This window comes from Pteropus medius, unplaced genomic scaffold (assembly GCF_902729225.1).
Source record: "Pteropus medius unplaced genomic scaffold, Ma_sr-lr_union100, whole genome shotgun sequence".
Lineage (NCBI taxonomy): Eukaryota > Metazoa > Chordata > Mammalia > Chiroptera > Pteropodidae > Pteropus > Pteropus medius.
Window position 1 is genome coordinate 9,349,576 of NW_024354503.1, and position 27,085 is coordinate 9,376,660.

Sequence of the window (27,085 nt, forward strand, 5' to 3'; positions counted from 1 at the left end):
AAAAGATAAATGAAACAAGACAATAACATCGTTACATCTATAAAATTAAGATAATAATAGCTAATTTCAAGAGATATTGTGAGGAATAAATGAGTTTATGCATGTAAATTGCCCAGCAAAATGCTTAAAACAAAATAATAAAAAAATGATAGTTATTATCATCACTGGATTTGTTGACAGTGAAATGTCATCTTTTACATGCTTATGTTTTAAAATGCTTAGATTTTGGAGCCCTCTGGTGTACCTATTGGGCACTGCAATTTTCTATCGGTAGCGTTAAGCTTAGATCAGTACTTCCTCATGGTATTATCATTTACATACTATTTTGCCATATTCAAATGAGCTGTAACTTATTTAATATTTTTTATTTAAACAAGCTTATTTCTTATGATAAAATAAATATATTTCTAAATCAGTTTTCCATCATTATGGTAAATGGAAAGCCCATATGTTTTTAACAAACATTAAAATAAATACAAAACTATTAACATAGAAAAATTTAATTTGAGTACCAACCAGAATTATATATCATACAACACTTAGAAAAATTTATTTTATGTCAACAGATTTCATGGTATGACTGGTAAAGAAAGACTTCACAAAGGAAGCAATTTTTAAAAGTTGAATCTTAATTATGAGATGAGTTTAATGGACAAGAGGACAAAAGATTTTCCCAATAGATTAAATAAATATATGTAAATACAAAGAGCTGTGGAGGCACTTGCCTTAAACTGCAAGACATTACGAATGGCTGGAGCCCAGAATGCAAGTGAGTAATTGGCGGGAGGTGGGCAGTACATGAAGAGAAGTGGGCACAGACACATCGAAAAAGGCTCCCTGTGTCTTGTGGAAAACTGTTAATTCGTTTCATGTAGAGTCATCGTCTTCCCAAGAATAGAGTTCCATGAGATTTTAGGAAATGATTCCCCTTACTTCCCAAAACATGTATATTGGGGCAGGGAGAGGAGAGGGTGTCGAATTTGAGAAATGCTGAGTTAAGCCAATTAAATTACTTTTTGTTGCAGAAATTGTCACAGTGCTATAAAACTCCAAGAGAGAGTTATAATATGCATATTTCCCAAAGTGTTAGACCTTGCAGTAGTTTATTTTTTTAAATGTTGTCTTACTTGGTTTTATTTATTTTAGAAAATATATATAAAATATTAGGCAGAATAAATTTTGAGAAATGCCCTTGCTTTATGGAGATATCTATCTATCTATCTATCTATCTATCTATCTATCTATCTATCTAATCCAGTAATCGTGTTATTACTGTGTGTATATATATACATATATGTGTGTGTGTGTACATATATATATATGTATATACACAGTAATAACATGATTAGATATGTGTTTTAGAAAGATCATTGGTAACAGTATAAGAGTATGGTGGCTGACTTGAAGGAAAAAACAAAATCAAAAAACTAAAATCTGCCAAATAAGTTAAATGATGGCTGAATCACTCATAGTCCACATGCAGAAACATAACATAATCACTACATGTGTCATAAATTTTAAACTATGAAAGCTAAAAATAGTTTTAAGGCATTACAAACAAAAAGGCAAAAATTTATACCCTTTAAATACAGACACTCATTAAATAAGTAATGGAGCCTATTGGAAGAAATGACACAGCCTAAGAGACAAAGAGACAGGATAGACTTCTTAGAATGATGTAGAAATATCACATGCCAAGCAGAAATAAGTACAACAGCAAGAAAGTCTGAGTAATAGCAAATAAAGAACTATGGTAAAATAAAAGGTAGAGTACTCAGCAGCAACACATAATTTATAGGAAAAAGATTTTCCTTTATTTGAGTAATTATGTTGTGTACTTCAAAATTCTTGTGCTGCTCTTATTGAAAATGACAGCTCTGGGTAGAACTCTTTATCTTTAGCTTATGATACAGTGATAATCAATTGTAATTCTTCTCATTGTGAGTTACCATAACCAGAGTGAGTGTGTGTATATTAGTGCAGGGGGTATTTTGACCAAAGTGGTTTGGAGATAGAGTTGAAATTAAAATTAAAATATAAATATAAAATATAAATATATATATATATATATAATAAGGTAGAAAGCAAAACTCCTTGAATATATAGGAGGAGTAAAAGAAGAAGAAATCTTTCTTTTTCTACAAGACATTGAATTATTCAGCAGTCTGATGAATCCTGTTTGCTCTCAGATTGATTCTATTCACCAGCAGTTATGTGGCTGCTATACTCATTTGATGCTTATGGGGAATAATTATGCATTGTCCTTACTAAACTGGTTTGAAATGTCACATTGCTTGACAGTTCCTGCCATTCGTCAGGTTGTGTTAATTTTCTTCATTTTCCATCGATGCTTTAAACTGTTGACCCAGCTCATGAATAGAGCAGCCCTTTTCTTCCTCCTCTGAAAAAGACAGGTGATTGGTTAATGAATGTCATTAGACACACAGAAAGTGAAGCATCCTGATACAGATGTAAGTCAATATGTTTAAGAGAAAGCCAATATACTTTTTCTTTTTTCAAAAATTTCCATTGATATTATGCAATATTAATTTCAGATGAATTTAGTCCATTAAACTTGGTTTTTAATTTATATTTTCACTGCTTATTCCCTGATATTATTACCAAATGAACTGTGATAGTAATTGCTTTACTGTTCCCAGGAATGGAGAGAAAGAAAATTAGAAATTGGAGGCAGGCTGTTATCTGTGTTAAGAACAAGTGGAGAAATTTAGACTGGGTGCATATTTCGGTTCCACTATTATTAGCTGTCTGACTCAATTCAGTTAAATAATCTACGACTCTGTTTCATTGTCTGTAAAATGGGAATAATAATACCTTCAAGAAGATTTTATGCACGCATGCGTGTGCATACACACACATACATAGTGAGGTGGTTAGTGGGAAGAAGGAAGGGTTTTCTAAGGAGATGAAAAAAGCATGGGGACAAGCACAAGGACAGTACACGTGGAAGGAGGTTGGTCAATAAGAGACCAGTCCCACTGAAATGGAGGGTTAATTCTGGAAATTAGTTCCAGATAAAGTTGGATAGGTATGTGGAACCCAAGGTGAATGCCAGATGGTTTCATTATCTATACTATTATAGGTCATGTTTTTATCTTCATTTTGAAGAAAAAACTCAACCTAGAAATATTGATTTAAGCGTATATTAACAATTTTATTTTGGACTGTGTCAGAATAATAAAATAATCACACACACAAACACATCCCTAACTTTAGACTTTCCTAACTATGCATGTTAAAATATGAAGATAATCACTAAAAGAATAGAATTACTGTGTATATATTGAAACAATTACAGGGAAATAAGAAAAAAGACAAGATTCAAAACAAAAATTAGAAAGAATAAAATGTATACAATAAGATGGTAGAAAAAATGAATACATAGGAGGTAATTACAATCAATGCTAAAGAAACAAGTTGTCAGACTACAAAAAAGAAAGTGTACTTTTCACAAGAGACAACAACAATTGAAACTAAAAGTTGGAAAAAGTTATATCAAGTAAATACAAACCCAAAGAAATGTAGCATATCTATATTAACATCTTAAAACGGTGTTTTTGAGGCAAAATAAAGAGAATCATTATATAAAGACAAAGGATTAAGTTTACTGGAAGTATGAAACACTTCTAAATAGGAGACATTAACAGCTACATCATTATAGTGGAAATCCTTAATGCACAGCTCTCAGTAATTGAACGTTGAGAAAAAAATCATAAGGATGTAGAAGATTTTCACAACTTAATGAACAAGTTTGATCTAAAAGACATGTAGATATTTATGAATATATGTGTAGATATTTATGAATATACATATAGCTTTAAACAAATAAAAAAATTTTAAATTGATTATATATTAGACAATATAGCATGTCGCAACAAATTTCAGAGGTAACGTCATAAGACCACATTTGTCAAACACAGTATAATTAAATTTGAAATTAAAAGAAGAGATCTTATTAAGTTAGATATTGAAAACATAATCCTAAAAGAATCCTTAGGTCAAAAAAAATTTTAAATTAGAGTTGAATAATAAAACACTACATGGCAAAATTTTGAGCTATCAAATTTCCTGAGAAGGAAATATAAAACCCTATATGCACATGTTAGAGAAAAAAGACAAACATGAAAGAGCTAGTCATCTAAGTTAAGAAGTCAGAAACGTAACAGAAAATAATCCAAAGAAAGGCATTAATAACAATAAAAACAGGAATTAATAAAGAGAAAAAAAATTAGATACAATAGAAATGACTGACCAGGCCAAAAATATGTTCCTTGAGAAGTTTAATAAAGCCATTAAGCATCTAGCAATGCATATGAAAAACAAACAAACAAACAAACACACTAGAGAAAGCACACTAATCCATATTAGTAACAAAAAAAGAAAGAGTAGGTATGAAAATATTTGGGACAATTTTATGCCAATAAATTTTAAAGCTTCAATGAAATAGATAAACTCTTAGAAAATATAGCCCAATGAAACTTACTCTTAAAAAAACATGAAAATAGTCCTATAAACAAATAAGAAATTGAATAAAAGTAGTTAAAAGTCTTTCTATAAGAAAACATCTGGCCCAAATGATATTACACATGCATTCTACCACGGTCAATAAAATAATTCCAAACTCATAAACCATGCTGGTGTATATAAATAGGAAATCCTCTTCAGCCAATTCTATGAGACTAACTTAACTTTGACATTGTCTTTTACTGACAAAACTAAGTAGTTTTACTGAAAAAAAAAAATGTGATTAAAAATACGTACGCTGTTTTGAATGAACATCACATATTGGTTTTTTACATTTATGTAAATATTTTTCTATATTGTAAGTGATGAAAAAATAAATATTAGGCTCCATTACCATCAGGGTTCTAGATGTGATTTAGGTTCTCGAATGAGATACTCTCACACAATGTTTAGAAGATGCAAGATAGATAGAAGCCATCTTTTTGCAGCTATAGATATTTCTGCTGGTTAGCAAGGTCCCATACACTACAGAAGCATTGGGTATATGTTCTCCAGCTTTTGATGGCTGGCTACAGGCTGCTTCATCAGCTAACCAGATTTAGTTAGCTCCAGCGATGGTATCAAGGTTGTAGCACCCTTAGTGAGGCACTTCCCTTTTCTTTGGGGAGTCATTCCAAGATGCTCAGGTAGACCCTGCTACTTTGATATTACCAATAATTTTGTAAGATCCTAATTTTCTGTCAAATCCATTCCTGCTTTAAAATCTTAGACTGGTTTCTTTTCCCTATACTAAACCCTATTTATATCTAGACCACTTTCACTCACAAGTATAGATGCAAATATCCTAAACAAAATATTGACAAATAAGTTGGTTTTATCCCAAAGGTAGATTTATATTAGAGAGTGCATTAATATAATTCTCTATTTTACAGGAGTAAAGAAAAACTATATCTATCTAACTGCATGTAGAAAAATCACTGGAACTCCACATAAGAGAGAGCCGGTGACCCTGCATACATGAGAGGTTCAGAGACAGAAAAAGAAAATTAAGTATATATGACATTCTGAGCCAGGGATGAGGTAAGGCACCTTAGAGATTCACAAGGTCATTTCAGGATAAGAAAGGCAGATGTTCAGTAATTAGTAGTTTGTCCTCAATACAGATAGGTCAAAAGGGATTATTTCTGAGAATCTCTTATTATGGGCAAGGGCCCTTGTTCAAATTCTTCTAAATAGTTAAGGGGTTGGGAAGGTAGGAGTTTATCTTGAGCCCACAGGGTCTCGGTTGCCTTTAGCTCAAAACAATCCCCATATCACAGAGGCATATATTGGGGTGACTCATTCTGAACCCCTACAGCCTCATGCTGCACTCCTCTGATGTTCAGCTCCTGGATCTCTACTTCAGGGGCCGTGGCAAGGCTGCAGCCCACTAACCTCCCCCGGCCACCATGGCCAGCTCTCTGGCTGGCGGACTTGAACAGGAACCACGTTCCAGTCCCCCTGAGGACTGGGGAGTTTGCGGAGTTGGGGAGAAGGCAGTTCTGGTCACCCCTTCGAGCTATACTTCACCAAACTCTCCCCATTTCCTTTTGCCCTGCTGTGTAGTGTGATGTGGGTGATACCAGCAGGTCCTCGGGCTAGGCAGAGGTCCCACACAGACACTGTGTTTCCCTTTGTGCAGCGCCTCTTAACTCCCTGAGTGGTTCTGCTGCACCCCTTCCTTCCCTTGGCTTCAGGAAGTAGAGGCTCTCTTTCTCCAGCCTCCTGGGAACGTTGGCTCACTAACTGATTCTTGCTCCTAACTCTCATACCCCATGTGGGGCTCAAGGGAACTCCTAGATGTTTTTCTACACCAGCTGAAAAGGTATAGGAATTCAAAATGACACTCACTCTGTCCTTAACATTTCTCAAAACAATCTGGTCATCAGAATTTCCGATGGGACTGTCAAGGCCAGGTCCTCTTTGCTGTGATGAGGGTCGTGAAGGAAAGGGTAAGGTACACGGACAGATGCATGTCTAAGCTCTCCTTTAAACTTCTCTTCCCTCCGCAATTCCCCTGGAAGAAGGGGCAAAAAAGGCCTTACTCTGTCCACTGACATTTTTTCCCCATGACTTTCTTTTTACCTGGGTGGCAAATTTTTAAATTTAAAAACTGAGACTTTAGTATCTTTCATCTTTGCCGTGGACAGTTTCTAAAACAGTCATTCTCAATCTTGGAAGCACATCAATATTACTCAGAAAGCTTTCAAAAACCTAATCAAATCAGAATATCTGGGGAGTGGAGAGAATATTCTGCCACATGATGCAGAAACTCAGGCACAGAAACTTGCTTTAGGCTACACAGCTAGTAATTATCAGCGTGAGACTCTAACAGAGCCCTAAGGCACATGTCCTCCTTCAGTGTATTAGTAAGGTTCTTGTGTCAAAGCTGCATACTTTATCTGTCTTTCCTGCTCCTTCTTCTCATTTCCATGCCCTGTCACCTCCTAAGGGCACCCTCAGCACCTTATGTTACAAGTGACCTGGAACTGGATTAAGCAAGGACTGTTGAATACATCTTCCCTTTGGACATTTATGATTTCTACTACATCCCACCTCTGCAGAAAGATCAATTCTGGAGTAGCGAACCAGTATTTCATTGACTTAATCAAACACCGCTCTTCGTTTTCCATGTGGAGTAGCTACAAAGATGAACAAGATGGTGTAGATGGCTGTTTTACTAAGCTTTAAAAAAATTAAAGAAATTCACCATCATAAGTTACGAAGCAAAGGAAGGACATAACAATAGTCTCTCTTGGCTAAATCATTATTCTGGGGCTATGCAACATACCTGATTAATTCCTTCATCCTTCAAGACTCAGTGAGGCACACATCTTCAAAGAAACATTCCCTTATCTCTTCAGCAGTCTGGATTAGAAGACTTCCCTCATTGCTTATGTGCATACTGGACTTACTCTGGCATAGCACATATAGTACTGCCCTGTTTTATAAAGCGTCTGTGTATCCCTCCTTCTCACCAGATCACGAACTCCCTGGGTAAAAAGGAACATGCCCTTTACTTGTATCCTCAGCATCTAGCACAGTCCCTGACACAGAGAGTATTTAATAAATATTTCTGAATTAATATCAATATTTTATTTTTATAAACAATGGTAAAAGACAGTAAGATGGTAGTAGCTTTAAATGTTATAAATCTGAAAAATGAGTCAGAGTGTAGATGAAGGTTAGCTGTCTCAAGCTGGAAAGTCATTAACTATTTTTAGCTGTTTTTAATAGCTGAGAGTCATCTCGGTGTTTAATTTCCAGTGTAGAGGGAACAGAACAACTGAATAGACTCACTGATTCTGATTCGTCACTTGGATCATCCATGGTCATTCTTACCAAAAGCCTTGGTGTTCTACAGAGCAATTTAATATCAGTGATTACAAATCTGGGATATCTTCAACATAAAAAATACATGTTTATACATATGCCAAGAAATCATAAGTGTTCCTTTTTTCAAGCAAAAATGTAAGACTCCATTAATGTTCATTAGTCTATACTTTTACAATAACTTGGGCATGGATAAAATAGAACCTAATGGTTAGTTAACTGTTTATTTAATAAATCTTCTTTGAGCTATGAATCTGTATAAGGTACTTTGGCAGGAAATATAAGGGACTCAGTATGGGACTTGCCCTTGACCCTGACAGATTTTTACCATCTATTTTAGGAAAGAAACAAAAAACTGAAAAAAAAAAAATGGTGAACCAATGTAAATAATACTATATTTCATTTTAGATGAAGATTGCATAGATGTGAAAAAAAAAGGTGAGGAGAGCTGTAACAGCCAAAGACCTGAGCAGATGAGACATGGGCTGATGTTTCTTAGTCTCTGCCATGCTTTTCAATTACATTGCCAGGTCAGGCTTGGAACAGAACTGTTTCTAGTTTTTTCTCTAAAATCGAGACGGTTTCATTGACCTACAGAGATTCCTATGGGGTTTGGGTTAGAAAATATACATACATAGTTGATGCTTATTATTTGCAGATTCTATATTTGTGAATTTGTGTCATTAAAATTTATTTATGACACCAAAATCAATACAGCACTTTCATGGTCATTCTCAGACATGGGCAGAGCCCCGAAAATTTTAAGCCGACAAATGCACACAAGGCTAAGTTCTACCTTCAGCCTTCAGCTCTCAGACTGTAAACAAGGACCCTTTTCATGGACCACAAATGAACCATTTTTGTGCTTTCGGTGTGGGGTGATTTTGCCATTTAAAATGGCTCGCAAGTATAATGCTGAAGTGCTGCCTAGCATCCTAGGGAGAAAATAGGTAAGTTTAAAAAGCTTAATAAGTTTAATTCAGGTATGAGCTATAGTGCCGTGTGTGGTGAGCTCAGTGTTAATGAGTCAACAATGTTAAGTAAGGTGTCTTTAGAGAGAAACACATAAAACAAGGTTATATGTTGATTAGTTGACAAAAACGTTGGGTCCACAGGGTCAGAGTGGCGAAACTGTATTTCCACCTGGAGCAGCGGTTCAGTATTGTAAGCCCCTCCTTTCCTCTCTCCCGTGGTATTTGCCTTAGTACAACAGAATTCGGGGCCTACTTGAGCTTGGTTAGACATTGATTGGGCCTGAGCACGCGCCCTCAGCCAGGAGTGGGCGCCCTCGGCCTCCAACACGGAGTTACCGGCAGATGGCGCCCAGCGGTGGGCTCCTTCCCAGCGCAGTCTGGGCCAGGTGGACTGTAAGGGGCGGAGGTAACCAAAAGCGGCCAGTGGTGTCTGCCCAGTGGTTCCCCACCCCCTGTACGCAACGACAGGGTGGGGGCGCAGGCGGCTGGGCCAGCTGCGTTCTGAGCTCGGGCACCGCTGTCTGCTTCTCTGCGAGCGCGCCCCCGCTGCGTTCAGCCCGAAGTCGGCCACCATGGAGGCGCAGGCACAAGGTGAGTGGTCACTCGCCGATCGCCCTGAGGGTCAGCTTCGGGGCGCGCATGAAGGTGTTTTTCTGTATCATCTAACTTCTCGGACAGAGTGGAGCGGTGCCATCTTCGCACGTCCGCAACTCTGCTCCAACCCGCGCCTGCAGGATAATTCCTGCTCCCCAAACACAGGGTTTGCTGTGGGGCTGGGGGACCAGCGAAGGAACCCCTAACTAGAGAGGCTCCTCCGCAGGAAATGCGCCCACGGAATGCTCTACCTCTTTTCCCTAGCCAGTCGCCCCAACACCCCCCACCCCCACCCCCGCCCCGGCCTCCTGAACCTCGCGGGTGCCCAAAGAACCTGTTGTGCAGGGTCGGGAATCCGCGTTCGTCCCTTTTCCCTCGGGGCAGTAGGGAGGAAGCTCTACTCTTCTAGCCCTGAGCGGTGGGCTCGCGTCCTGCAGCTCCCAAGTTCTGGGCTGAGGGCGGCGCGCGCAGAGGTGGTCGCGCCGGGGAGACCGGGGTCTCCCGGATACGCGAGGGGCTTGCAGCGCGCGGATCGGCCTTCGCCAACCACGAGAGCGTTGCCCGCACGCTGATCTCCTGCAGATCGACACGTGTGTCTCTGTTTCCCACGGTCGGGGATCGCCCACAGCCTCCCCAGGCAGCCCTGTGCCTCCTCGCCCCCTGGGAGGATGTGGAACACGAGACTGGGAGGATGGACTCCGACGCTGGTGTCTGTAGTGAGAGCAACGCTAAGAAGGGATGGGTTGAGGAGTTCAGCTTTCTTCAGCCTTTAAAACAATCATCACCACCTTTCTTCTACAGTATAGGAAATTCTGTGATGGCTTTTAAGATAAAAGCCCGTTTTAAAAAAAAAAAAGAAGAAGAAGAAGAAGAAGAAGCGGTCCATGACCCTATGAGCTCGCCCTCTAGGGGCAGAAGCGTCCTGAATGAGAGCGGTTTGGTTGGTGCACGGGCCTGGAACCATCCAACAGGTTTGCTGCAAGGATTACAGTTGTCTGAACAGTGAAAACCAACCTCATTTGTTCCATCAGCCAAGATTCTGTCCAGAAAGCTGCTGCTTGCAGTCCCTCCCCGCCCCCATTTTCTATATAAGAAAGGAGAATTCAACCAAGGGCGGGGGTGGGGAGAGAGCGGGGTTGGTCAAATTCAAAAACAGAGGTCGCCTGGAGGCCTTCTCTCCTGAATTGAAGCAGATGAGAACAACACTGGAGCTTTCCAACCTGTCTTGCAAACTAGAATTATTTGGAGAGTTTTAAATACTGGCCATGGCTAATCCCAGACCAATTAAACTGGAATCTCTGGGGCCTGGTTATGGGTATATATGAAAACTTCCCAGGTCACTTTATTGCTCTGTGAGCTGGAGAAAAACTACAGCAGGTAGAAAACGTTCATTGGAATCCTGAAGACACCTGAAACAACCGATTGGACTCACAGATGTCATGGGTTTACTTGTGAGATTTACTTAACAAACATTGTAGTGTTTTCCTTTGCCAAGCACTGTGCTAGGAGAAGCAAACAGACTTGATTTTTGTTTCCTGAAATTTACAGTAGAGGAAGAGACAAAAATTAATTTGATTGTTATCTGATGAATGTGAAATTGTTTATGATATGAAAGAGGGCCACATAGTGCAAAGAGAACCTGAAAAACTTTCGGCCTGGTAGGTGATAATCAAAATAATGTTTATTTACTGTGTCTGCATTAATGTTCTTTGTGCTTTACCTGTGTGTTGACTCATTTCTTCACAACAGTCCCATCAAGTAGGTAGTGTTTTCATTCCCATTCTGCAGAGAAGGAACAGGCACAGGATGTAAATTCCTTGTAAATCAAGTAGGTAGTGAGTAGCAGAGGTGATGCTGTGAAGCTCTTTCCCACTCAAAGCCTACTACTTTAGAGGAAAGATAAAAAAGCCCCTGCCTACTCTCCCCTGCCTTCTCTGCTACTTCCCCTTCCCCTCATGACTAGTTGGAACCTGAGTGGATGGGGAGGACACTTTTTTTGTCATTTAAGCAGCTGACATATCAAATTCTTTCAGAATAAAACTTTTCACAAAATATTTACAGAGAAAATCTTTTTTCTACATGGCATATTTTTTTCTGGCTAAATGAATTGCCTCTTAGATTCTGAGAGAGTCCTGTGTGTAAGTGTATATCATCAGCACAATTTATTATAGAATTATTTATAGTGTGGATGGCTTATCTTTCTGCCTCTTGATCTGGAGAGAGGAAAGAGGAGTGAGGTTAAGTAGGCAGCTGCTGATGACATGTCCCCTGTATTTTTCAGGAGACCACCCAGGTGCTATGGACATTCTTTGCACATATAGTTCAATAAATAAAGCAGTCTGCCCTAGAGACTTTTTCATAAGTGAAATGCTGCTAATATGTTGTTTGACTTTGTAAAACAAAAGATTACTTCTAGCAAAAGAAAGCACATTCTGGGAAGTTGGTAGAACAGAAAATGCAGAAGTGGGATTATAGCAGAGGGGTTCAATTAGGAGGGGCTGGAGAATAACGTGGAATCGAAACCCACAGGATGCCAGCATTCCCAGTTGCTTTCCTGGTATTAGAGAATTTTCCTTTAATATATTAGAGTAGGAATTTGGTTAGGGATATAGCATTTCCTGAAACATGTGGCTGTCCTTTAAAATAAAAAGTTTCTGACCTTTTTAAACTATCTTTCTATATTTCATTTTTCTAGGAAATAACTTTTTGTCTTTCTACTGTCTTTAATGTTTAAAGGACAATTTTCTCTCCACTTAACCCTTCTTTATATATTCAGATGAATATATTAGTTTCCTATGACTGCTATAACAAATTCCTACAAATTTAGTGGCTTAAAACAATAGAAACTTATTCTCTTATAGTTCTGGAGCCTAGAAGTCCAAAATCATTATCACTTGACCAAAATCAAGATATCAGCAGGACTTTGCTTCCTCTGGATGCTCCAGAAAGAATCCATTCCTTGACTCTTCCAGCTTCTGGTGGCTGCCAGTGGCATTCGAATAAATTTTTTCTCTGGGAAAAGAAAAAATTTATCATTCCAATATCTGCCTCATTCCAGTATCTGCCTCCATGCTCCTACTGCCTTCTCTGCTGTCTGTGAAAAATCATCCTCTGCCTCCAGTTGTTAAGAACACTTATGATTTCATTTAGAGCTCACCTGGGTAATCCAAGATAATCTTCCTATCTCAAGATCCTTAATTTAGTCACATCTACAAAGACCCTTCTCCCATATAAGGTACCATTTACAGGTTTCAGGGATTAGGACCTGGTATCTTGGGGGCCATTATTCAGCCTGCTGCAGTAACTATTTTTTATATTCAGATATTCTACTGAGAAGACTTCTCAGAAGTCCATGAATGACATAAAGTAATAAATGCCGGATTCATCTTGCCTGATTGCAAATTCCACTAAAGTAATAATGACATATATACCTTACATTATACTTTGCTCCCAGGACATTTATTTACCCTCATCTTGCTCCAGGAAGAACTTAGGGCATTTTATACAGATATATGAAACACAGCAAGGTAATATAATTAGAAATAGAAGAAACAAGAATAAGAACAGAAAATGAAGCAAGGAATGAAGTGCTAGAAAAATAAATACAATTATATCCTTCTTATCAGTATTGCATGGAAAACAAATTATTGCTTCATAAACAAAGTGTGTTATTTTGTTATAAAACAATTCCATAGCAACTGGCCAAGTCACTTATATTGTCGGGATCAGATTTCCCAAAGGAAAAATTTATTTTGTAAATTTTAGGCAATAGACTCATAAACCTCAAACAATGGAAGCTAGGTGTTATACATTTTGATTTATGAATTTTAAAAGTATTGTTAAAAACATTCTTACTATCTTCTACCTCCTATTGTTTTATTTTCCCTCCAAATAAAAGTTTTAATGTAGATAGTGATGTATACATAAGATGAAGTCAATCATTTGCAACAAACCATATACTATTGTTGCAATTAAAATTCTTATTAAATCTAATGATACAAATTATAGATATTATGGTATATGGAAACCTACTTTAAATTGCCTTCCGTAATATGCACCTTGTTTTCCTGATACCCTTGGTGGGCAGAATCTGAGAAGTTGCTTCAAAAAACTTAGAAGCAAGAGAGTCCATTTTTGTGGGCTATGTTAAGAGTTGATATTTAGTGAGCTATAATAAATAATAAGTACTTCAGCAAATATTGTCATTTAATAAATATTTGACCCAATATTTATTGATTACTGTAGTAATAGCAAATTTTCAACAAGCACTTAATATTGAGAAATATTAGAGGATAGTGGTTAAGATTCCACAATTAAGGCAAACTGCCTGGATTTTAATCCTGCCATTGTCACCATTACTATGACCCTGTGCAAGTTACTCGATCTCCCTTGGCCTTCGTTTTTCTACATGTAAAGTAAGGATAATAATAGTGCCTAGATCATAGGATTGTAATGAGGATTTAATGAGTTAATACAAGCAAAATTCTTAAAGCAATCCCCAGTACATGGAAAGTATATATAAACATTTGCTTTTGATTTTAGTAGCATATGCTAAGAACTTTACATGCATTATCTTATCAAATCTTTATAATAACACCATGAGATAGATATCATTACATTGAACACATTTATAGACAGGGAAACAGAAGGTCAGAAAAGTTAAGTGAAGAAGGTGGGATTCAACTCCAGGCCTATCTGAGTCCAGAATGTGAGCGCCACCGCTATACGACACTGCCCCTCAATATGCACAGGGCAGCATATGCCAATGGGAAACAAAGATGAATTTAACATGGGTCACCTTCCCGGGGAGGGTAGCAAAGAAGAGTCATCCCTGTGGGTAATGGCCCATAGAACTGACGAGATGCCGCATTTTATTCCCAATGGAATTCGTAGAGTACTTACGTGCTAATTAGAACAAATTCACGTTGAGGGTGTTAATAACAATAATATTTTAGTGTTTGTTTTTAAATGTCAGATACCATGCTATGCACTTCAAAAATCACATTATTTAATAGAGCAAAGTCATGAGGAAGGTGATGTTATTTTCATTTTACAGATGAGAAAACTGAATGACAGAGTAGTTACACAACTTTCTCCAATTGTACAGGTCGGACATGTTGGACCCCGCATTTGGAATCAGAGAATTTGACTTCACACTTTGAAATTTTAATTCCTATTCTATACTGTCTCAAATAGGTGCGCCTAGCAGTCGGGGTGTAAAGTTGCAAATAATAGATTTTGTTTTACATTCGATATGGTCAAGGGGTTATTAAAGGGCAGAATTTATTTGCACTGTTCATCCCATATATGGGCAACGTCTGGGTCTGGGACTATGACTATGACCCAGAAGACCTGAGGTCTCTAAGAACAAGCCCCATAATACCCCAAGTTCATGTATCCACAGCTAGCTGTTCTAGTTCTGTTGTTGAGATGAAGAATTCTATAAAAGTCACACAACATGGGATTCTTAGAACCTGTATAGCATTTTACCACTAGCTGTAGGGAAAAACCAGCTCAAACGTGAAATGGTTCAAATATGTTATTCTATTTGGTGTTCATCTGTATCCAGTAATCTCAGGACTTTAAAATAATTAAAAGGCATAGGATCTGCATGCTTGTTTCCAGAAGGTAGGATCTGTGCTCTTTAGATGCTGGCTGAAAGGACTAATAAATAATCTCAATGAGTACCTAAAAAAGAAAGATTTTTATAGTCTGATGACTATTATAATTACTTGTTTACATGAATATGTTTTATTTATTTAACCATCTCCAAAGCATATTAGCACATTATCTACTTTAAGAAGGTATCTAGTGGGAACAATGGATAGTCAGAAGATTTGTCCCTAAGCTGCTATAGCAATCTCGGTGTGAAATTTTTGTGGTCTAAAGTGGCAAATGAAGAAAAGGGGGCATCAGCCTCAGTCATCAGCCTGGCTTGCTCTACATGTATGCGAATATCCACCACTTCTGCAGTTTTGGAATGTCCCCGGCAACACTTTGAAGCCATCTTAAATTTACTGAGTTGGTCGCAGTTAAGAACACATAAAGGATGACTCCATACTGTGGATTTTTCAAGGCTGTCATTCTGTTTTTCATTAAATATTTAAGAAATCGAGTGTAATTTATTCAAAATATACGCATTAAATTAAGAATTGTCATGAATGCGCCAGGGAAGACAGGAGAATATTTTAATGAATTCAAGTTAGCTAAAAGGAAGCTTTGGGTCTTCGAGGCAAGATGAATTTTAAATAGTTTCTCACAGTGTCAGTGGTTTGTAAGTGTTGCATTTTGATGCAGAAGCAGTGAAATTCCCAGAGTAAAACCACAAATCTCTAAGAATACCCCTTCATCACCAGCATATTGCTTTTTTCTCCAAAGACAAAAATCTGACACTTTGCTATTTGTGCTATAGCCAGATAACATACCATACACTGAAAATGTGTGTATTCATTATACTTCATTGCCAAACTTACCTTACCAAAGGCTATTTGTATCTTACACAAGTTACATGTTCCCTGATGTATATCTAAACTATAGACTCCTCTAACTCCTTGGATATTGCATAATGCATTTTTCTTATAGTTAAAAATTTCTTTTGCCAATCACTAGCAAAAGCCCTCATCAGGGCTCCTGGAAATGGACCTGATTCATTAAAAAGAATAAGATGAGTTGGGATGGGGTGGTGGTAGGGTGCCGGTCTCTCCAGATCTCTCAATTTCAGAGTCTCTGGCTTTTGGATTTTTTTCCCCACTAATTGTTCCCCGCTTCACATGCAAAAGCTGACAGAAACAATAATGAGAGCTGAAAAAAATTGTTTATAAATATTTTCCAACATTTTCGCTGTTAAAATGGATACATTTGTACATACAGATATCATAGAAAGATGGTTTCCCTTGAGAGTTAGGGTGGTCCAGGAGGAAAATGGAGTCTTTTGCCTCGTTATTCTTTTTAGCCACCCCAGAGCTCTAACTGGAAGTTTCAAGGTATCCATGCTTCCTGCTCTTAGAAGATGTTCCCATAGCCTGCTCTCCGTGACATTGTACCTGAAAGAAGGTAGCACATTCTGAGAATTAGAACTTGCATATTTTTTATTGCAAGTTTAGAAATAAGAACATACATGCAGAAATCTTTTGAAATATGATCCAGCCCTCTCCTCTCTGTCGATGCCCTGTGCTCTCCTCTACAGAGCTGGCCTCTGTCCTCAGATTTTTGTCTCCTTATCCCTTTCCCTATTATATATGCACCTATTATATATGGATCTGTTACATATGGTGGTCGTATATGGTGGAGACATAATGGTCTCATGTAATAACTGAATTTGGGTTCCATTTGATTTGAAGAAAGAAAATTAGCTCTCTTTAAAAAATAAATCTAGTGGTCTGTTCTCAGTCATCATCTTAGCTGAGCTACCAGCATCACTTAGCACGGTTGCTCATTACCTCCTCCTTGAAGCACTTTGTTTTCCTGGTTTCCAGGACACCGAACTTTTTTTTCTCTTCCTTTTTCACAAACCCTACCTCAGTCTCCCATCTTACACTCCTATCTACGCACTCTCTTAATGAGCTCCTCATTACTTGGGGTTTTGAATTTCATCCATCCACTGACAACTCCGAAATTTATTTTCCCAGCCTGTTGCTGGCCCCTCAACTTCAGATCGCCCACTTGATATGTCTGCCTGAATATCTAATAAACATCTTGAACTTAACGTGTCTAACACTGAACTTCTGCTCTCCTTCCTCTAAAATAGCCCTAATAGTAACTCCATCTCAAATGCAGAAGCCCCAAACCTATCCACCGAACGATTTTTCTTGTTTGTTTGGTTTTTTTTGCCCCCCATCTTACCCCTGTCGGTCATGCCAGCTCTACTTTGAAAACATACCTGGAGTTGAACAACTCCCCACACCTCTGCTTTTGTCCAGGGCACCACCATTTCTTACCTAGGTTTCTGCTGCAGTTTCCTAGTTAATCTCCCTGCTTGGGCCCTGATCTATTCCCAACACAGTAACTAGAGTGAATGATCCTGTCAAAACACGTAGTATCATGCCGCTCTTCCCTTCAAAACTCTGCAGTAAGTAATCATTTCACTCAGAGTAAAGGGCGAAGTCCTTACAGTGGCTACAAGGGTGCTGTGTGATCTCTCCCCCTTACTCTCCCATTATTTCTCTGACCTCATCTCCTAATCTAATCCCTCTGCCTCAGAAGCTCTTCTTCAGTTACCTTCCTGGCCTGTGTCCTCATTCTCATCCTCATCCTTGTTGCTAGACAGTGTTACCTTTAGACCTGGCAACTGGACCCCTGTTGTCAGGAGACAGTTCTCCATGAGTCTCTCAAGGTTCTGCATAACTGGTCTTCTGAGGAAAGGCATTAACAGCTAATTTTCTCTAGACCGTTTTCTTTTCCTAATTAAATTTATGGGGGTAACATTGGTTGATAAAATTATATAAGTTTCAGGTATGCAATTTTATAATACATCATCTGCATATTCCATTGTGTGCTCACCATCCAAGTCTGGCCTCATTCCATTCCCATACATTTGACCCCCTTTATCCTTTTCATCCTTTCCCCATCTCCCTTCCCCTCTGGTAATCGGCCTAATGTTGTCTGTTTTCTAAACGATCCTTTAAGGACGTTTTGCATAGCAGGCAGCCTTGGGAGGTAGAGACTATCTCCCTTAGGGGCAGATTGATTTACTGTCAGGATAATAAAGAGAAGGTTTCTCTCTGGACCAGATGTTGGGGCAGATTTGCTAGCAGCCCCTATACTCTCCTGAAATTTACCCCACTGTGTAAAGAGGCAACACCTGGCCTTCCTCACGTCACCCTTTTGGAGTTAGGGCTCAGGAAACTGTTGCAAGTTGTTATTATGGCTACTGCTATTGCTGTGACTAATTGTCTATTTTCTCTGACCCAGGAGTCGTGTGTCTTCAGCCAGCATCCATGAAACCAGCAGGCTCATTTGTTTGCTTGCAAGTAGGGTAAAATCTGACCCTTCACAATTCTTGACACTTGTTCTGAGCCACTGACTTTAAAGGGCCCTGTTCTAGCCACCTTCTGTCTGAGCCTTGTCCAGAATTAGTCAATCTATAGGCCTACCTAGAACCTATGCCTCCTCTTCTAGACCATTCCCTTGATAGCTGGGACTCCATAATTCTCTGCCCAAACAGTTCTCAGTGTGTCTCTGGGCTTGCATGTACCTTCCAAGGACAGACCATGCTGCCAGCATGCCATTCCTAATCCTGAGAAACTGAGAGCTGGCTCTGGGGGATGGCAGTGGGATGAGCTCAGATATCCAGGCTAGAGTACTGGTTCTCAGAGTGTAATCCCTTGACAAGCACCATCAGCTTCACCTGAGAACTAGTTAGAAATGCAAATTCTTAAGCCCTACCCTAGAGCTCCTGAATAGGAAACTTTGTGGGTGGGCCATCTGTGTTTTAACATACACTCCAGATGATTCTGGTGTACACACATCTTTGAGGGTGCTGATGTTAACTCGAGGGGCTAGGTTGTCCATGGGCCTATGCATGAAGCCCTTGATGGTATTTGTGGTGGACAGACCCTACAGTGATCCTGGTTATTTCTGACTTCTGGTATTCACCACTTTATATAATCCCTCCCCCTAGATTTTGGGCAGGACCTGTGGCTTCTAATAGAATATAACAGACAGGAGGGGATGTTACTCCCTTGATTATGTATGTTCAAAAGACTCTGTTTTAGCAGACTGGAGCCCAAACTCCTTGTAGGTCGACAAAGTAGCTGTGTTCAAAAATCCCACATGTGGCATTTTCTAGGACTTGAGGGAGGCAGCAAAAACCTGGAGCCTTTAGTTTTATAGCTGTCAGGAAATGAATTCTGCCAACAACCTGAGTGACCCTTGAGGCAGATTCTCCCTGAATTAGTCCTGTAGGTGAGAATACAGCCCAGCTGACACCTTGATTGCAGCTTTGTTAGACCCTGAGATAGAACCCAGAAAGCTTCTAACCCACAGAAACTCTGCGATAATGTGTGTTGTTTCAAGCTGATAACTATGTGGTAATTTGTGATGCAGCAGCTGATAACTGACACCTCGAGGGATTTGTGTGGGAAGGGAAGATGGGCTGTGTGCCTTGCTTTATGTTCTCGCCTTGAGCTCTGCAGATGTCAGTGATGATCTGTCCTGGCTTCTCTGTGTAAAGTTCACCTTGCCTCCGTACCACACACACAGACACTTAATATATCCCTTTCCTGCTTTCTCTCTGTCTCTGTCTCTGTCTCTGTCTCTGTCTCTGTCTCTCTCTCTCTCTCTCTCTCGCAGCTTTCCTCCTCTCTTATACTATATATTTTACATGGTTTATTTTGTTCTTTCTCTCTTCCCAGCCCTCCTAAATGTAAGTTCCATGAAACAAAGATATTTTACTGTGTTGGTCACTGCTTAATCTCCAACACCTAGAGCTTACACATAGTAGGGGTTCAATTAATGTTTATTAAGTTAATGAACTAAACTACAATCTTTTTGAAAGTCTACTGGTTCCTTGTTAATGCTCCACTGAAACAATAGGCTCTTCCTACTGTCTTAGTTCAGGATCAGATAATTTTATGAATGGTAAAAATAAATGTGAAGGAAATAATTGAAGCAAAGTAGTTAAATAAATGAAAAAAAATGGGTTCTATACCCTATGTCTCCCCCCATGTAAAAGAACTAATTAACCCTGGGTTTGCCATTCTTTCAACAAGACCAGCATCTATCTATGAATATCACCATTAAATCTAACGCTGACTTTCTATCAGCAGGTGTCCTCTTACTTCGTGCAGCCTGGCTACTGTGTGTGTTTGAATGTAGATGTGTGCAGGTGTTCACAGGGGGAAGACAGAGTCCACCTTCCCCTTTAGTCTATGTTCTGTTCTCCTCTCTACCCTTAATTATAAGGCTGTACCAGCTCAGTCATCTGAGCCAAAGGACTTTCCACTTGAGTCAGACACATGGTCCAAGGAACAATTTATAGAGGGCCTTGGCTGTCCTTTCTTATGTAAACCTAAAATTTTCTCTGGGTTGTTAGTTATTTTCTGTTGTTTTTGTCATTTATCTTTTTATCAAACTCTTTTGAGAGGCAACTTGATGTAGAGAGAGGGCACAAGATGGGGAGCCAGGGGGTCTGAGTTCTGGTCTCAACTTTGTCATCACCCTGTCACTCATATTTTGAGTCCTTTTGTTTGCTCATTTCTTACCTGAAAGGGTTGGATCAGATGCCCTTCAAGGTCTTGATTAGCTCATTCTTAAGAGACTTGTTCAAATTACTTCAACACATGTTGCTTTAAAAAAACAAACAAACAAAAAAACCCTGCTGTTTTATATATAAAACTACTGTTCCCTAAACTATGTTTGATTCCATTTTCTATGTTGAAAGTTTGCAGCCAATTAGATATTTTCATTTTCTAATGTAGTGGCTAAAATTTCATTCTGGATGCTGGTACTTCTCATTTAGAGAATGGCCGTATACCCACATAAGCTATTTCTCCAGGCTAAGGAGTTGATTGTAGTTATATGGGGAAAAGTCACAAGGAGTAAAGATTCTGTCATTTAAAGGGACTCTAGCCTCATGGTGAAGAGCATGAATGTTGTCACAAAGATTTGGATTCATGGCCCAGTTTAGTCACTTCTTAGCTATGTGACCTTTAACTTACCCAAATCTCACTTTGCTCATCTACAAAATGATGAAAGTGGTAGCCACCTAGTGGGTTTTGTGACAATTGAGTGACAGGATATGTGTATAGTGCTAGGATACTATTACGACAATTAAATGGGAAGGTGAGATTCATTTATTAATTTCTCATGACACATGGACTGAGCACTCCTTGTGAGGGGCGAAAGAACCAAAGTCCTCTTTTTGTGAGTTTACCACATGATTTTTGTTGTAATAGGTGTCAAGCTAATACATTCTTTGGATTTTGTATACCATCTACCACGCTGTTAAAAATAACTTTCGAGAGCTAAGGAAAGATGAGTAGGTTGAAGAATGAAATAAATCTATAAGTTGAGGGAACTTGGACATCTGGCCCGCATACAAAGTTCTTTTTTGAAGCATAAATTTTACCTACCAAAGCATACTGAAATTTTGCTATCAAGAGGATATTTTAAGTGGTTTTCTTTTGGTCCTTCTTTATTAACTTAAATGAAAGCTTAAACAAATGCATAGCAGACATACAAAGCAATGTTCATTATTTGGACACATTCTGAGAATGAACAGGTAAATTTTTCTTATGTTTCCAGTACTTCTCTCACAATAATTTAATAAATCATTGGGAGGAATGCCAGGAGTGCTTATCTTTTCAGTTAGCAGATCTTATTTCTGGTCTCTGTGGCTGAGTTTTAGGTTATTACAGTGCAGCCTTGCTGAAGGAATGCACAGCCAGTGGAGAAAGGTGTGTATTCTGGATGGCAGGGCTTTGAAGATCCTGGTGTCAGTTGCTTAGCAGCATGCTTGAAGTTTCTGAGTCTTCTGAAAGCTTCTAAGGACAAATGTAGATTTCTGCTCTTGCTATTTTAGACCTTTTTTTTTTTTAAGACAAATAAAAACTCTTAGTGTGTATATGAATATATACATGTATACATTACATATATATGTGACCCCACCTTTGTCTATCCCCTTTACTCTGCTTTATTTTTCTTCATAGCACTACGTTATTGTGTATCATGCATAGTTATTTGTTTTCTTTTTCTCCCAATGAGCATCTAAGCTCCTCGAAGGCAGGGACTTTGCCTGTTTTCTTTATTGCCACATCCACTGTGTCTAGAAATGACTGGTTCATGGAAAGCACTCATAAATACTTGTGGGGAAAAATGATGAATGAATGAATGAATGAATGAATAATATTGAGTAGATAACATCATACTTGACCCTAGGAGGGTATGATGGGGGATGCATCTATCAACTTTTATAAGAAATGAATAGGTTTTTTAAAAAAATTTTATTATAGCTTATCACAAAAGCTCCCCAAATTAAAGAAGTACTAGAGTGATGGTAAGAGCTCCCAGTAGTCCTCCATTGTCATTTAACGTCATTCCCATTTCTAAGCTTGATGTCATCTTCCGGAGTTCCAGTTGGAACTCCGGAAGATGACATCAAGCTTAGAAATGGGGTATTTCAACATAAAGATAGAAGCTGGGGTAAAACTAAGTTACTCTTTTTAAGAAAAGGAGAGTGGGAAGTGAGGAGGAAACGGCCCATAGAGACTGAGTCCTGGCGAAGACAGAAAGAGAGGAAGTGGGAGAGAGAATGAGATGCCTGGAGGCTGAGGAGAGACCCAGGAAATGTTATAAACATTTAGTTCCCCTATGAGATCTTTAGTTATTCTGCATTGTTGTTTAAATTTGTGTGTGTGTGTGTGTGAGAATAGAGTTTTGTCGTGGGACAGCTTAAAAGAAAAGAAGTCACTGGATACCTGGTGTATATTTTACAAAGAAATGGGTATTCATTTTCTCACAATCCCCATTAAGCAAATGCTGAGCAAATACTTAGATTATCGGTGTGAGATGTGCAAATGAACGATGTGCTTCGGGTGCCCATGTTTTTCTGGCTGTCTAGGTATGGAGGTTACAACAAGGCAGATGAAGGATGAGAAGGAGGAGAGAGCTGCAGTCCATGGGCATGGAGTGTGGTTTGCCTGGATAGCTGATTTCAGGGCATTTGAAAACCTTGGATCAGTAACACCTGTTCAAATTATTTTAACTGGACAGATGAAAAGTCTCATTTATAGAAATAGAAGCTACAATAATTTGGTAGCATTTTCTTCTTTAATATACATAGGGCCTGCTCTGATTAGCTAGTTTATAGAGATTTATGAGAAAGTATGTCCCTATTCTTGTGTTGCTTAAAAACAAAATTCTGCATGCTACATATCGTTATTGAACTAAACTTGAAAAACCCTTATTTCCTTCCTTCAGTGTGCTACCTCCCCCAAGTCCTCACTAATAGCCTGCGAGGGTTTGAAATATTGATGAATAGAAATTTATTCATCTCCAATTTTCACTGACCCTTCAGTAGAGAATATTTTTAGCTTTGTTCAGAATTTAGGACAGAGGAAATCTTTTACAGAAATAACAAATTATCTGAGTATTTTTTCATTTTCATAGAGCTCAAGATGGATTCTGTAACATTATATTTGAGTCATCCTGAGCCTTATACTAATGAAGTAGTATAAGCTAATTTTTAAGTAAGCTGTCAAGAAATTGCTGTGTAATTTAAAAGTGTATTCTTGTAAAATCTAATCTTAATACAAAGAGATATAATTTTGATAATCAATTGCTTATTTAGGTCCTATGCAAATGCTGTTGCGGTGCTATGAAACTATCTCTGACATCCTAGCAGATACAGTAAAGGCTGCTACTAATACATTAGCTTTTTGGGTTATGACATATATTCATCAACATGCTGGTGAAGTCCTCTCTTGACCAGACTCGATGCCTAGCTCACTCCTGGACATTTTCTCTTGACTCCTCTTTTCCCAAACCCACTTTCTACTTTCCCGTGTTAGAGCTTATGCTCTGGTGGTTTTGTTCACCTCAAATACTATTCCCCTCCTTTCAACTTGTCAGATCCCACCCAGCTACTAATGAGCTCCTGATTTTCCCACTGGAAGTAATCCTCCTGTTTTCTCTGCTCTCACAGCATTTTGAATCTGTTTTATGTCTTTAAGGAACAGCATCATAATTTAGAGTTGGGAGAGATTTAATAAATGATCTCATGCAGTCTCCTCATTTTGTAGATGAAAGCACTCCAAGACATCAGGGGATTTGCCTAGGCTGGTTTCTTATAAGTGGAGGCCCTAGAACAAGAACTTTTTCTGCCTTGTAGCCCTGTGAACCTTTCTCTGTGCCATGCAGCCTTTCACCTATAGCGTATTGTGGTCATGTGTACCTTCGTCCGGTTAAAAAGACTATTTGGAGGTTTATTTTTAATTTAAAAGTTAACATTTTATTTATTAAAGTCAGGTTCAGAAAATTTACTTTTAAGTTCAGCTTCAAATTTATTCTATATATAAAATTGGCAAATGTTAATGCCCTTAAAGGAACTTTGGATAGTATGATATTCAAATAGGATATCAACTGATACAAAAATTTAGCCGATATACTCAATTTCATATTTAAGCACTTTAATTTTCTAATTGGCCAACCTTCCCAAGTACTAAAATCTTATAAATCTAAACATTAAATATATAAATATAATAAATCTGAAATTTTCTTAAGTGTTCTGTTATTACTTACAAACTTAGTAGGATTTCTACCTATAACGACATTTAATTCAATTACCTGATTAAACATTTAACATTGTAATTATGTCTGATAGTCTCTCAGTAGACCACATTCTCTAAAACATAATATAAAATATCAAATATTCAGATGTCTTCCTACAAAATACTAATTCTACAGTTTTGGATTTATTAATTTCTTCATTCATTCCTTTATTCAATAATTATCTAAAATATCTATATGTCGGGTACTGTTCTAGGCTCCAGAAAAAAACATAAGCAACCAAAATGAAAATTTCTGTCCTCAGGAAGTTCATACTCTAGGGAAGAGGCAAATAGCAAACAATAAACTAATAAAAGACGTGGTATACTTGATGTTGGTAAATGCTAAGGAAAATAAGTTGATGAAGGGAGTTTGTGAAATGGGGGGGGTGGAGTAGTTGTAGATGATTCTACATCTTTCTGGCATTGATACTCTGCACAGAGACTTGATCGGTTAACTGAACTAAGTTTGCAGAAGAGATGGGTAGCTTTCTGAGTACACTGGAGGCTGCATAAGGACCAGAGATTTGGGCTGGGACTAGTTTCTCACTGGCGACTCTGGTGAATACTTTGAACTTAAACTTGCCATGTCCACCACTCCATGACTTCTAAAGGGAAAACTGCACCCCCCACACCAATTGATTGGATTTTATATTTCTTTGGCTCTTACAAAATGTAAACATATTTTCCACTCAACTGTAAAGACCTTTGGTGTAACACTGAAATCCTTCATATTCTTCAGACCACTCAGTCTTAACAGACGTATCTGACTGAATTCTAGGCATCCCTGATAGTTTTGTCCTCCACTTTGGACACAACTTCCCCAGTCACTTTCCTGATCAATTTAGATCTCCAGAAGACAGTGAAATTCAAGAGGAAAAACACTATGCCTTCGCTCTGTTTTGTTTCTTGTATATCATTGTGTACTGTAGAGCAGGGGTCCCCAACTCCTGGGCTGCGGACCAATACTGGTCCTGTGGCCTGTTAGGAACCAGGCCGCACAGCAGGAGGTGAGCAGCAGGTGGGGGAGCCAGCAAAGCTTCATCTGTATTTGCAGCCGCTTCCCAGCACTAACATCACTGCCTCAGCTCCATCTCAGATCATCGGGCATTAGATTCTCACAGGAGCACTGGTTCCTGGTGCCAAAAAGATTGGAGACCACTGCTGTAGAGCACAATGGGTTACTCAAGTAGACCCTCAGCATATGTTGTTTAAGGCAGGAAGTGCAGCTCAAAGACATAAGGTCATCTCACTCAGCCTCCTGGTTGCAGACAACTGCTCAGAGATTGTATCCTTCAATTGTTATAGTTATTATAACAATTTCCATGTGCCTCAAAGCACTTTGTAAACTAAGAACCAATGTATGAATGCTAGTTCTCCTTAGTATTAGTAGTTGAATTTTTTTTTATTCTTGCAAAATATTTTACAAGCAGATAATCTTTTTCCCTTTTTATATAGGATTTATGATAATGTGAGTTGAACTGCTGTTTTGTTTTTACAGTGTTGATAATTTTATAGTATGTTGTATATATTTAAGGCACAAATTCCTTTTCACAGGATAGCTTCAATGTAGCAGAATGATCATTTTTCTTCCTTTATTTTCACTCTGTGTTACTAACTTCTTTTTTCTATTCCTTCAATGAACCTACTCTGAATGCCAGTGATCTTTTTTATGGATGGAAGTTCTGAAAGAGCAGCTGTTGTTTAAAGTGAGTCTTTTCTGCTCTAATTCGTGATACCATTGTTAGAGCATTCTAAGATAAATTCAGAGTTGGTGTTTAAGAGGACTGTGTTGCTCTGGGGAGTGGCATCTTATGGGCAATCTGGTTAATAGGGGTTGTTCGAAAGCCATTTCAACAAAGAAAGTCACTTTCTCCTTGGAGTCTGAGCTCACCTGAATCCACCACCAAAGAGAATTCTGATGCCATCCTGATGCCACCTTTTCATCACCTTTAACCCATAGCTCTGGTTACTGCTGTTATTCTCTCATGTGGGTAACTGTTACACTCAGAGTCTTTGGGAATCATCGAATGTCTCAGTTTCCCTCTGTCCTTTAAAATAACTGCTGCACAAGCCCTTTTATTTTTATGTAATTATTAGTTCAACATATATGACGTCGTAAGCCAATATGACTTTCTGGAATAAAGATTGAAGGGAGGGAAGAAAGGAACAGAAAGGCAGGTTTGTACTATTACATTTTCAAAGGCAGATTTATTTGAGAGTGAGTCTCTTCTCAGAATTACCTACCACCTGCTATGGTTAATTGGACATAGTGTCAAGCATGGTTTATAACTTTTCTTGATTGAGCAACATTTTACTTTAACTTTGAAGATCCTGAAATTACTGAATTACTAACACATTAGAATTTGCGAATTAAATAGGGTACATAACATTTTA

At 38.4% G+C, this 27,085-nt stretch overlaps 1 protein-coding gene across 4 annotated transcripts in view; it reads left to right on the forward strand.

Moving 5' to 3' along the window:
• Positions 1 to 9,169: 9,169 nt before the first annotated feature.
• The window catches only part of TPD52L1 (TPD52 like 1), an 85,661-nt gene continuing 67,745 nt past the window's right edge, over positions 9,170 to 27,085 (forward strand). The window contains exon 1 of one of the 4 annotated variants that reach the window (XM_039854269.1): positions 9,170 to 9,422. In XM_039854269.1, the coding sequence (XP_039710203.1) occupies positions 9,404 to 9,422 (19 nt within the window). In that variant the 5' untranslated portion in view covers positions 9,170 to 9,403. The remainder of the gene's footprint in view (positions 9,423 to 27,085) is intronic. The other 3 variants (XM_039854270.1, XM_039854271.1, XM_039854272.1) reach the window with 3 other exon arrangements.